The sequence below is a fragment of the Acipenser ruthenus genome, chromosome 5 (assembly GCF_902713425.1).
Source record: "Acipenser ruthenus chromosome 5, fAciRut3.2 maternal haplotype, whole genome shotgun sequence".
Taxonomy (NCBI): domain Eukaryota; kingdom Metazoa; phylum Chordata; class Actinopteri; order Acipenseriformes; family Acipenseridae; genus Acipenser; species Acipenser ruthenus.
Genome location: NC_081193.1, coordinates 67,071,265 through 67,084,066, shown reverse-complemented (window position 1 = coordinate 67,084,066; position 12,802 = coordinate 67,071,265). Strand labels below are relative to the sequence as shown.

The window sequence follows — 12,802 nt, the reverse complement described above, 5'->3', positions numbered from 1 at the left end:
GGTATAAAACAGGCTTATTTAGAGCTCTTTGTTGTAGCAGGAAGAATGAAATTAATACTGCAGGCATGGCTCTCCGGAGTAGATATATATTGCCATATTCTGTTAATAAAGTCGCGTTTAGCCAAATTGTTGTAATGAACAGATTTATTGGGTTCAATCCACAAAATAACACTCTACATAAGTGAGTCAGGTACACATTTAAACAATGTAATGTCAGCTGTATATTTACCTAAAATGTAAAATGGAACAGTGTGACACGGATGGCTTGTGGGCGACATCAGACCAGGAAGAGAATGGACACAGACAGTACTACGGGGTATGAAGAGCTGATGCGCACACTTATTAATAAATACAAGATTTATACAAAACAAAACACATATGCATAAAACAACGGCACGATGGCCAAACGAAACAGACAGAACATAAATCATGGAACAATACTGTGGCGATTGTTTTCTATATGATTTTTTTTTTATTTATTTTTTTATCTCACGACTCATGTTTTTCATTCCGCCACTGAACACACTAATCTCGTTCAGGCAGTAGAACATTTATGCCCCAAGGGCAGTGGCGGATTAACTCACCCGTGCCCAGGGGCCCCCTCCAATTTGGGGCCCCGGGAAAAATCTCTTTGCGGTGAAAATGTTCTAAACCAGATCCATGCACTCCATAGTCAAGCAAAACAGAACAACGGGTAAGTGTAAATTCCACTGATCAAGCCTGCATTTGCTGCTGTAACTCGCGTTCCAATATGCAAATGACGTTGCGTGGCTTGTCATATATGCACAGTTTCCGTTAGAATTCACCGACTTAGTAAAATACACATTATCATGGATAGGCGATACTTAAGCGGGAGCGCTAAGAGAAAGCTGAAGCAAGCAAAGGAGGTTAAAGGAGTTGCTTTATTTACACAATATACCAACAATTGACCAATTCTTCAAGGAGAGAGAGAAACGAGAAACAGCAGACAAAGGACGCGGCTTCGAGTTAGGCAGACACGGCTGCTGGAAATATAGGCCCTGGCCTGCTTCAAGGAGAGGAAGCTACAGATCGAGACCTGCGGGAAGCATGTGAGCCGGAGCCGGTACGAATGATGCTGGTGGTGATGAGGTAAACGCAGTATAAGCAGACAAATTTAGCAGCGATCCTGCATTGTGGGATAACATTAATGAAAGTTTCAGGAGTTTTTGGATTGCTAAGGGTTCAGCTGCTTGTCAAAGTAAAACCCTTAAATTCCCTGCTTCTGCTCGGGTGATTGGAGGGAGGACGCGTATGCTGTCTGAAGATGTGTTCTCTTGTCTGCTGCACAACGGTGAATCTGTTATGCGGGACTGGCTTATTTACTCACCATCCTCTGGAAATGTTTATTGCTTTGCATGCCTACCTCTTTCATCTAAAACACATGCCTTTATCGAAGGATTCAATGATTGGAAACACCCTGAACGCATTTCTGAACACGAGAAAAGCTTGGAACACCGAAATTGTATGCTCGCATGGATACGGCGTGCAAAGACAACAGGTACAGTTGATGCAGCTTTATCTCGGCAGTTTCAGGCAGAGTGTCAGTACTGGAGAGATGTCCTTAAGCGTGTTGTAGCAGTTATTAAGTTCTTAAGTGAGCGTGGACTGGCTTTCTGTGGCCACAATGAGCTGCTGCTAGGTTCACCACATAATGGCAACTATTTGGGGATTTTGGAGATGATTGCTCAGTTTGATCCCTTTTTGGCAGATCACATAGCAAAATTTGGACAGAAGGGTAAAGGCAATACTTCTTATCTGTCATCAACTACTTGTGAATAATTCATTGATTTGGAAGATACAATGGTCTGCAGGCCCATCTAAATCAACTAAACCCACTGATTCACTATGTTCCTTGTGCTGCCCATTATTTAAATTTAGTGGGAGTTAACACTATTAATAAGAGCTGTCCAAGCAATACATTTTTTTCTGGTTTGTGCAGTCGCTCTATGCTTTCTGCTCAGCGTCTACTTATCGCTGGAAACAGGTTTTGCATAATGATGGAAGCTCATTGACACTCAAAAGTCTCTCAGACACATGATGGAGCAGCCGCGCAGATTCTACAAGAGCTGTGTGTCAGAACTATGGCACAATTTGGCAAGCCCTGGAAAACCAGTCAAAAGATACACACCAATTACATGACACACAATTGGAAGCTGCTTCCCTCAAGAGCAAAATGGAACATTTGGAAACAGCCTTTATGGCACAATTTTGGGACACTGTTCTTCAGCGGTTTAAAATGACCAGCTTGCAATTACAGAAAAGTGACATCAATCTGAAGACTGCAGTTCAGTTATTGCAATCACTTGAATCATTTGTGGCTTCCCTACGAGATCAATTAAAAAATGTTCAACATGCTGCTAAAAACACATGCACGAGTGTTTCAGAAAAATATCAAAGTGATCTGACTCATACAAGAAAGCAGTTTGCCGATGAATAAGGATAACCTGAGATTTTACTTGAGGGAAGTCAAAAATTTCAGATTGAGACTTTCTATGTTGTAATTGACCAGTTATTAACTTGTCTTCGTCACCAACTGGATGCCTATAGGTTGCTGAACGATCGGTTTGGAGTACTATTTGAAAAAAACTTGTTGGACATCACTGACATTCGCAAGCATGCCACTGAACTTGCGGCAGTTTACCCAAATGAAAAAAAAACTTTCCTGATGAACTTGTACAGTTCAAATTCTTTGTCCAGGATGAGCCTGACAAATCTCCTGCCCAACTGCTGCAAGTTGTCAGGCAAAGCGGCCCCCAATCCACATTCCCTAATGTGTAAGTTGCTCTGAGAATATTCCTGACTCTACCAATTACAAATTGTGAAGGAGAACGTTCATTTTCAAAGATGGCAAGGAATAAAAATTAACTGAGATCAACAATGCGTCAAAGGTGTCTGAATGCCTTATCTGATGGCAGTGGAGTCAGAACTGGTACAACAAACAGACTTTGACGAGATTATACAGGAAGAAACTGATCATTTAAAAAGGTAAGACGTCGTTGAAATTATATTTTATATGTTTGTATTTTTGGTTACATTATGTGATGGTACAGTATTATTAAAATGTAGGGGTAATGGGTAGTTGCATAAAAAATTACTATGCAATTGCTTTATTATTAATGCATTGTAAACGTTAAGTCTATGTATTCATGCGTTTTGATATATTCGTGTTTTTTGGGGGGTGCCCAGGGCCCCAATATATCTTAATCCGCCTCTGCCCAAGGGAACCATAAATCACAAGCTGATTTGTGGGAGAAGGTATGGTATTGTCTGTTACATTTAGGGAGACAGATGTTAGATTTATAGGTGCTGAATCACCTATGCTAGTTCCACCTTGTGTTAAACACACATATTCTTAGAGAAAGATTTCATTATAATTCATTCAACCCCTTCACAATGCTGTCAACGGCATGGATGGCAGCGGAAAGGCTGACAGCAGTGTGGCACCCTCCAGGCGTGACGGTGGCACTGGCAGCGATAATGCTGCCCTCAGCACTGGACACTGGCAGTAGCAGCGGCGCGGTGTACTCTGGCAGTGATGGTGGCACTTGAAGCGGTAATGCTGTCCTCAGCGCTGGACACTTTGGCAGTGACAGTGGCCTTGGGCAATCCTCTTCTGGGAGGGGGCAGTTGAGAGGAAAATGTCCCCGCTCCTTGCAGATGGGGCACCGCAGGTGACCTCTACCACATTGAGAAAGGCGTCCCAGCTGCTCTCCCTTTTTGCTGCTGCAGCTGGTACAGGCTGCTTATGGGGATGGCTGCTACTGCCCTTCTTTCTCCTCAGGGATGGCAGTCGTTCCTCATCCTGGTGCGTAACTCCCACCCCGACCAGCAAAAGCTACAGGTTTTTATGCATGTGACCATCTCCAGATTAGTAATAAATTAATCAATCTGGAGACAGTCACATGCTGCACGTTTAGTCTTTCTCAAATGAAGAAGAATGAAAATTATGGTAAAAAATAAGAATTTATTGGCATGAATAACCATCATAAAAAGAAGTATGAAACAGAACATTTAATTCCTTTATTTAACCAGAAATGTATTTTAAGGTAACATGTACAGTACGCCCTCACAAAGGATACACATTATTTGATATGTGACCCTAAACACCTTTCAGCTGTTGCATGAACTACATAAATAATATGATCAATAACCTAATGTTATGATGTCCATTGCAAGTTTGATCACATACAGTGCAAGGAGCTCTTACAAGAGGTGGACTGTAGTTTCGGCATTTGACATTAATTTAGCTGTAAGCAAAAGCATTCTAAGAACTGTTCTAAGTAAACACAATCTAAGAAAAACACAGGAAACATGAAAGCTTCAACTAATGTCAACTAAAACTGGCAAGAAACATTTTGTTTTTCATTCACCTCTTTATTTTTTCTATCAATTGTGAATGAAAGCCTGCTGTAAATCCAAACAGAAACTCTAAACCTGAGCAGTGTTCCGTAGAAAATTAATCCTGGTGATGAAAAAACAAAACACAGAGAACAGCTTAATGCTTCTATTTACATTGTAGCTTTTATTAGAAAAATGCTTGGGCGCATCCTCCACACCCATAGTTTACTTTCTCAGCTGAAGTGAAATAAAAATAAAAGCCTACAGAAAGTCCATGTTTCCTTGGAGACCGTGCAATCTGTAAAGAATAACTGCCCTAAAGCAAATGCAGCAAAACAAAACAAAACAAAAACCTTTGATCTTAGGGTGGTTGGTGAGATCAGGAATGGGCAAAATAGTTAAGGAAACTATTTAAGAAGAAAATAGAAAATAGTGGTCCACAAATTTATTTAAAATACATATGGAAAATAAGAAATAAGTTATCAGTAATGTATTTTAGAAAATAGCAAATACAATTATATATATATGGTGGAGTATATATATATATATATATATATATATATATATATATATATATATATATATATATATATATATATATATATATATATATACACATACAGACGTGCTAAAATTTGTTGGTACCCCTCCACAAAAAACGAAGAATGCACAATTTTCTCTGAAATAACTTGAAACTGACAAAAGTAATTGGCATCCACCATTGTTTATTCCATATTTAATAGAAATCAGACTTTGCTTTTGATTTTTTATTCAACATAATATTGTAAATAATAAAACAAATGAAAATGGCATGGACAAAAATGATGGGACCGCTAACCTAATATTTTGTTGCACAACCTTTAGAGGCAATCACTGCAATCAAACGTTTTCTGTAGCTCTCAATGAGACTTCTGCACCTGTTAACAGGTAGTTTGGCCCACTCTTCCTGAGCAAACTGCTCCAGCTGTCTCAGGTTTGATGGGTGCCTTCTCCAGACTGCAAATTTCAGCTCTTTCCATAGATGTTCGATAGGATTCAGATCAGGACTCATAGAAGGCCACTTCAGAATAGTCCAATGTTTTGTTCTTATCCATTCTTGGGTGCTTTTAGCTGTGTGTTTTGGGTCATTATCCTGTTGGAGGACCCATGACCTGCGACTGAGACAGAGCTTTCTGACACTGGGCAGTACGTTTCGCTCCAGAATGCCTTGATAGTCTTGAGATTTCATTGTGCCCTGCACAGATTCAAGGCACCCTGTGCCAGGCGCAGCAATGCAGCCCCAAAACATAACCGAGCCTCCTCCATGTTTCACTGTAGGTATGGTGTTCTTTTCTTTGAAAGCTTCATTTTTTCGTCTGTGAACATAGAGCTGATGTGACTTGCCAAAAAGCTCTAGTTTTGACTCATCTGTCCAAAGGACATTCTCCCAGAAGGATTGTGGCTTGTCAGTATGCATTTTAGCAAATTCCAGTCTGGCTTTTTTATGTTTTTCTGTCAAAAGTGGAGTCCTCCTGGGTCTTCTTCCATGGAGCCCACTTTTGCTCAAAAAGCGATGGATGGTGCGATCAGAAACTGGCGTACCTTCACCTTGGAGTTCAGCTTGTATCTCTTTGGCAGTTATCCTTGGTTCTTTTTCTACCATTCGCACTATCCTTCTGTTCACTCTGGGGTCGATTTTCCTCTTGCGGCCGCGCCCAGGGAGGTTGGCTACAGTTCCATGGACCTTAAACTTCTTAATAATATTTGCAACTGTTGTCACAGGAACATCAAGCTGCTTGGAGATGGTCTTGTAGCCTTTACCTTTACCATGCTTGTCTATTATTTTCTTTCTGATCTCCTCAGACAACTCTCTCCTTTGCTTTCTCTGGTCCATGTTCAGTGTGGTGCACACAATGATACCAAACAGCACAGTGACTACTTTTCTCCATTTAAATAGGCTGAATGACTGATTACAAGATTGGAGACATGTGTGATACTAATTAAAGAAACTAAATAGTTTGAAATATCACTATAATCCAATTATTTATTATCTTTTCTAAGGGGTACCAACAAATGTGTCCAGGCCATTTTAGAATATCTTTGTAGAATAAGCAATAATTCATCTCTTTTCACAGCTTCTTTGCTTTGTTCTATGACATACCAAAGGCATGCAAGTATACATGATAAAGTAGCTTTTAATTTCATCACTTTTCAGGAGGAATGAAGCATTATTTCAATGAGCTGTAAGGGTACCAACAAATTTGAGCACGTCTATATATATATATATATATATATATATATATATATATATATATATATATACAGACGTGCTCAAATTTGTTGGTACCCCTCCACAAAAAACGAAGAATGCACAATTTTCTCTGAAATAACTTGAAACTGATAAAAGTAATTGGCATCCACCATTGTTTATTCCATATTTAATAGAAATCAGACTTTGCTTTTGGATTTTTTATTCAACATAATATTGTAAATAAGAAAACAAATGAAAATGGCATATATATATATATATATATACACACACATACTACCGGTCAAAAGTTTTAGAACACCTCAATTTTTCCAGTTTTTATTGAAATTTACGCAGTTTAATGTCTCAATGTACTCTGAAATTAAAGCATAGAACAAATAAACAATTGGAGATAAAAAAGAAATCATGGAATCATTTTGTTTAACAAAATTTAATCTAAATTTTTGACTCAAAGTAGCCACCTTTTGCAGATATAACAGCCGAACACACTCGTGGCATTCTTTCTACAATGGAAATCAAATATTGTTCGGAAAGTTCTTCCCAACACTGTTGCAGAAGTTCCCACAAAATGTGTTGCACTTGTAGGTTGCTTTGCTTTCACCCTTCTGTCCAGTTCATCCCAAACCAGCTCGATGGGGTTTAAGTCTGGAGACTGTGCTGGCCATTCCATGATTTGAAGCCTACCGTCTTGTTCTTTTTTATTCTAAGATAGTTCTGACATAGCCTGGAGGTATGTTTTGGGTCATTATCTTGCTGTAGGATGAAACCCTGACCAACTAGGTGTATACCAGAGGGTATTGCATGGCGCTGCAAAATGCTGTGGTAGCAGTTTTGGTTCAGGGTGCCACTCACTCTGTGCAAGTCGCCGACTCTGGATCCAGCAAAAGAGCCCCAGACCATCACGCTTCCTCCTCCATGTTTGACAGGAACCATCCTTTCACCTACTCGACGGCGTACAAAAACCCTGCGTGATGAACTGAAGATTTCAAATTTTGATTCATCGGTCCATAAGACCTTCTTCTAGTCTTCAGTAGTCCACTGGCGGTGCTTCATGGCCCAGGCAAGCCTCTTTTTCTTATTTTGCCATCTTAGCAATGGCTTTCTCACTGCCACTCGACCTGTCAAACCTGCAGCTCGAAGTCTTCTCTTCACAGTTGAAACTGAGACTTGCTTACTTCAACCAGTGTTAAGCTGTGCTTGAAGCTGTTGTCCTGTGAGCCGCTTATCATGCAAGCTGTTGACTCTCAGAAACTTGTCTTCTGATTCTGTTGTCGCTTTGGGTCTGCCAGACCTCTTCCTCCAGTTTCCAAGTGCCTTTTGATGGTGTAGGAAACTGTACTCACTGACACCTTGGCTTTCTTTGCAATTTCTCTAAAGGAAAGACATACACTTATAATGGTCTGTCTGTCTTCCTTTGTTAATTGCCTTTTTCTCACCATTATGAGAGCAATATACTACTTCCTGCAGTACAATACTGTCCAAATAATGCTTAAGAGGGTGTAGTAATACAGTCTGTTCCAACACTGCTTTTATACAGACAGAGGGTTTGTAAGTAAATCAACAAAAGTTGGGACACCTGTAGGAATCGTTAGCATCAAATTTCAAGGCTTGATTTACTTCCATTGCTGCAGAACAGCTGTAAGTTGTTAACCCATTACTTGTTCCCTGAAAAAGGCCTTTTTGTATAACTCTGAAATGTACATTATTTTTCAGTTTTTGGTGACCTAATTTTTTTTTTTTAACCTCTGGCAGTTTACCGCTTACCTTTGTACCATGTCAGGTTATTCACTGGACTTGAACTGCTTAAATTTCAATAAAAACTGGAAAAAATGGGGGTGTTCTAAAACTTTTGACCGGTAGTGTGTTATATACATACATATATATATATATATATATATACATATATATATATATATATATATATATATATATATATATATATATATATATATATATATATATATATATATATAATTTTTTATTTGTTTTAATAGTTGACACCGTCTACTGGCTGTGTAAACACCGTTTATTTTTCCTTTCATAATAATGAACTGAAAATGTCAGTACTTCCTCAATTAGTATTTCAGTAATGTGCATCCCCTGCCACGGCTGTAAATTCCAAACTAGAGCTAGCACTATGATGAAAATGTTGATGGCCATTACATATATCAACAGTATGTACAGAACTCTATCAAATAAGCTATTCTCCAGATATATTGAAAAAGGTTATTGTGACATACAGACAGATGGACACCACATATACTGTACCCTCCCAGTATCTGATGCTCTCAATACCTTACGCTAAATAACGTTAATGCGGTAGCGAGTTTCATAAGAATTGAAAAAGTGATTCTTCAGATTTATACACAGATGTCAGCAGTGATTTCATAACCCCGGAACAGCAGAACGCAATAGAGATCATTTCTGCACTCTGGTTGGCTGAGAGGGTATACATAATGGTGAACTAAATAAATGATTGTCATCATACAAACCCTTTATATACTCAGCATCAGACATCATGGCATCAGACATAACCTCATCATCAATCACGATATGGTTAATCCGAAAGGTATATCCTTCATTTAAAGTGTGTGTTTGTGTATATATAATTAACTTATGTCTTTTTAAGGCTATTAATGCTGCTCAAAGCCAAAGGGAAATAAGAACACAGTCTCCTTTAACATATTATTATTATTATTATTATTAATAAATAGGTATATCATAAAATGTCAGTATCTGCTTATCTTATGTTTCTAAAGTTACATACTGATTCATTTAAATATGCATAACAAATCTAAAGAATGTGTAACAAGTTAGCTCACCTATAACACGTGAAATGTCAGAGCATAGTTTTTGCTGAAATACAGAATTGTCGTATTGCTTGTAGGACAGTTATGAGATGAATTGTTTAGAATGCTGCGTGGTGCTGGATACCAATAAAGCCTTTAGAAGATGGAATCTAGAACATTACTATGATACTAATCCTTGTATTGTTTTTTGTTATTTTGCTTAAACCTTTTGTTCTGGCCTTGCACCGGTTATTTTGTTCTTGTTTATTGTGTGCAAGATTTGTTTTTGTTTGACCTTTTATTTTTACTCGGTGAGCAGTAGTGTTTTGTTCAACTTCTTTGATTTATTTTTGTTTATTAAACTGCGCAGCAGCGCTTAAACTACAGCTTCCTTGCCTCTAAGTCTCTTTGCCTGCCAATACCACCTGGGCCCGCAATGCTACCCTTTCACAAACACCCTTTTAAATAAATCCCACACAATACATTTAAAGCACAATACACCACACAATCCCCCTGTGTTTTTAACTAAACACACAAATACAAATCCCTGTTCTTAAATAATCCCAAAATAATACATTCAATAATAATACAAAACCATTACTTTTAAATAAATAAACACTATATATATATATATATATATATATATATATATATATATATATATATATATATATATATATAGTGTTTACATATATACATATATTGACATTTATTTATTCCTTTATAATTTTCACATTTATTGATTTATTTACTTATTTGTGCTTGACTCACATTTAGACGTACTTCTTCAATGTTGTTTTAAGAATACTGGTGGAAGTTCTGTTGAAAGCCCCTTTAGCCAGATGCACTTTGCTCCAATTTCCATAGGTTTGCAATTCATTAAACATGTGTGTAACTCAAACCAGGTCTAAAGTTAAACACCTGTATTTGTGCTGTGGAAAAAATGTTACGCTTTCATAATTTTATTTTATTTGGATTTTTTTTTGCAATGGAATTTTATTTTGTACTTTCTACATAGTTTCATAGTTTCTTTAAATATTTGTTCTGTTCTAAAAATATTTACGTATCGTTCTGGAATATGTTTGGCTCCGCTAGAAATATATTTTCTGCCATGATTATATGTTTTTGCCAGTGACAGCTGGGGACTTGACAGACATACTAGGCAGATTTTTAGCGCGCATGAGGTTTTGTGGGATGGGGATTATTGTATGCACATCATTTTGACTGTTTCATTTTAACAAATGTCTTTATACTGCAGTTTTAGAGGTTCTATATTCTTAAACCCTGTGCAGAAATGGTAAAGAAAAAATAAGTTGTTCTGCACCTTTAAAACATTGGGAAAGAATCAGTATGGTACCAAAATAGTTACTATACTCATGTATTCCCTTATGAATTACCAAACCCATCTCAACACCTTAATATCGTAAAGTAAATAAAAGTATAACACCATAAGCTTTATCCACAATATATAGAATAGCATGTCATAACAAATGCACAGTTTCATCAGAACGTAATGGATTCCAAGATGTAACCCTCCATAGGTGAGCCTGCTAGTCAGGTGTTGACATATGAATATGCTGCCTTAAAAAAAGAAGTCAAGTAACCTTGCAATCATTGTAATAAACACTTTACAACAATTGAATGACCATACCTTTGAAAATAGTGTGCGCAGAACATCATCAGGAGCACCGTCTTGACTATGCTGAGTTGCCCATCTGCCTTATACCATAATAAGAAAGGCACAAGGAATGAAGGAAGCTCCTGTGAAAGCCAGGCTAGCTTAGCCAGGACCATCACTGGTCTCTTGAATAAATCGACATAGCGTCCATAAGGGGTCTGGACTGAAGTCTGTCTGTAGAAATACAGAGCTCCTCCAAAGGCTAGTAAACAGCTGAAGAACTGAACCAGGATTTCGTAGCACTGCATGTTTTGTCTAAACTGCCAGAGACTCACCCTGTCAAAAAATAAAGAAGTGCATACACATTATGCACACTCCTTAAGAGGCAAAACCAAAAGCACTAGAAACAGCTTTGTAATATGAGTAGAGTGTACTATAGTTAGAGAAGAATGTGCTGCTGAATAAAAAAAAGGAAGAGGGGGGGGAGAGAAAAGGAGGTGTGATTTGGAGAGGTTGAGTTTAAGTAAGATGATGCAAGAGTGCATCCAGGAGGAGATGGCCGAGAGACAGGTAGAGATACGGGAGGAGATGTGGGAGTCAGAGGTGGGAAAGGAGGCATATCTGGGCACCATCAGCACAGCAATGATACGAGAAGCCATTGGAGGAGATGAGGGGACCCAGGGAGTGAGTGTAGAGAGAAAACGGGAGTCATCCCAGGACTGAGCCTTGGGGGGCCCTGTAGAAAGACAGCAAGAGGCAGAGGGTGAGCCACGCAAGGGCACCAGGTGATCGGCAAGGTAAGAGTAGAACCAGGCAAAAGCAGTGCCGGAGAGTCCCAGGTCATTGAGGGAGGACAGGAGAATAGAATGGTTGACTGTGTCAAAGGCTGCAGAGAAGTCGAGGAGAATTAGAACGGAGGGGGGGGAGGCGGCATGGGTAGAGAGTACAGAGTTAGTGACAGAGAGAAGAGCAGTTTCAGTGGAGTGTGCCGGGCAAAAACCAGATTGGAGGGGGTCGAGCAGAGAATGTGTTGACAAGAAAGCAGAGAGCTGGCGATTTGGCAGAGGTGAATGTAGAAGAAAAGGAAGAGAGGAGCAAGCAATAAAGATCTAAAGCAGCAGGGAGTTTGGTTATCTTCCATTTCTTTTCAGCAGAGCGCAGTTTGGTACGAGCCGAGCGGAGCACAGAGGAGAGATGTCAGTGGACGATGGGAGGAGAAGAGGGTGAAGGTAGCCAAATTTACAGAGTTGGGAGAAGGAGTTGATAGAGGGAAGGTGCGAGAGAGCAGCAGAGCAAAAGACAGAGGGGGAGAGAGAACAGAGGTTTATGACAGAAGGTGACAGAGGGGGTCTGTGGAGTAGTAAGGGATGGGAGCGACAGAGAGAAGGAGATAAAAGTAGTGATCAGAGATATCAAGAGGGTGGGGGGAAGCAGTCCCTGGTGAAGACGGGGTCCAGTTGATGGCTAGTTGTGTAAGCTGGGGGGGGGGGGGGGGGAGACAGAAAGCGAAGGAGTGGAGAACAAATCCAGCAGAGTGGATGGGGTTGGAGAGGAGGGTGTTTAAGTCACCTAAACACCGAGGATGGAAGGTGCCCACTTGAAGACCCCAGAGATGTACCCTACTTAGCTCAATCCAGGCGGTTGTCATGCTGATGCGCTGGGGAGACCGCACTGTGGTTGATCCCCGGAGCCAGCATCGTAGCCATTGTGTGTGCTGATGCGCTAGGGAGGCAAAATAAGCTCATCCTTGGAGCTAGCATTACAATTCAGCCATCAACACCAGGCAGA

At 39.5% G+C, this 12,802-nt stretch overlaps 1 protein-coding gene across 1 annotated transcript in view; it reads right to left on the bottom strand.

The window, feature by feature from the left end:
* The window catches only part of srd5a2a (steroid-5-alpha-reductase, alpha polypeptide 2a), a 43,460-nt gene extending 32,003 nt beyond the window's left edge, over window positions 1-11,457 (bottom strand). Inside the window, exon 1 of the mRNA XM_034003603.2 lies at window positions 11,048-11,457. Coding sequence (XP_033859494.1) covers window positions 11,048-11,322 — 275 coding nt within the window. The 5' untranslated portion in view covers window positions 11,323-11,457. The remainder of the gene's footprint in view (window positions 1-11,047) is intronic.
* Between the last annotated feature and the right edge of the window lie 1,345 nt (window positions 11,458-12,802).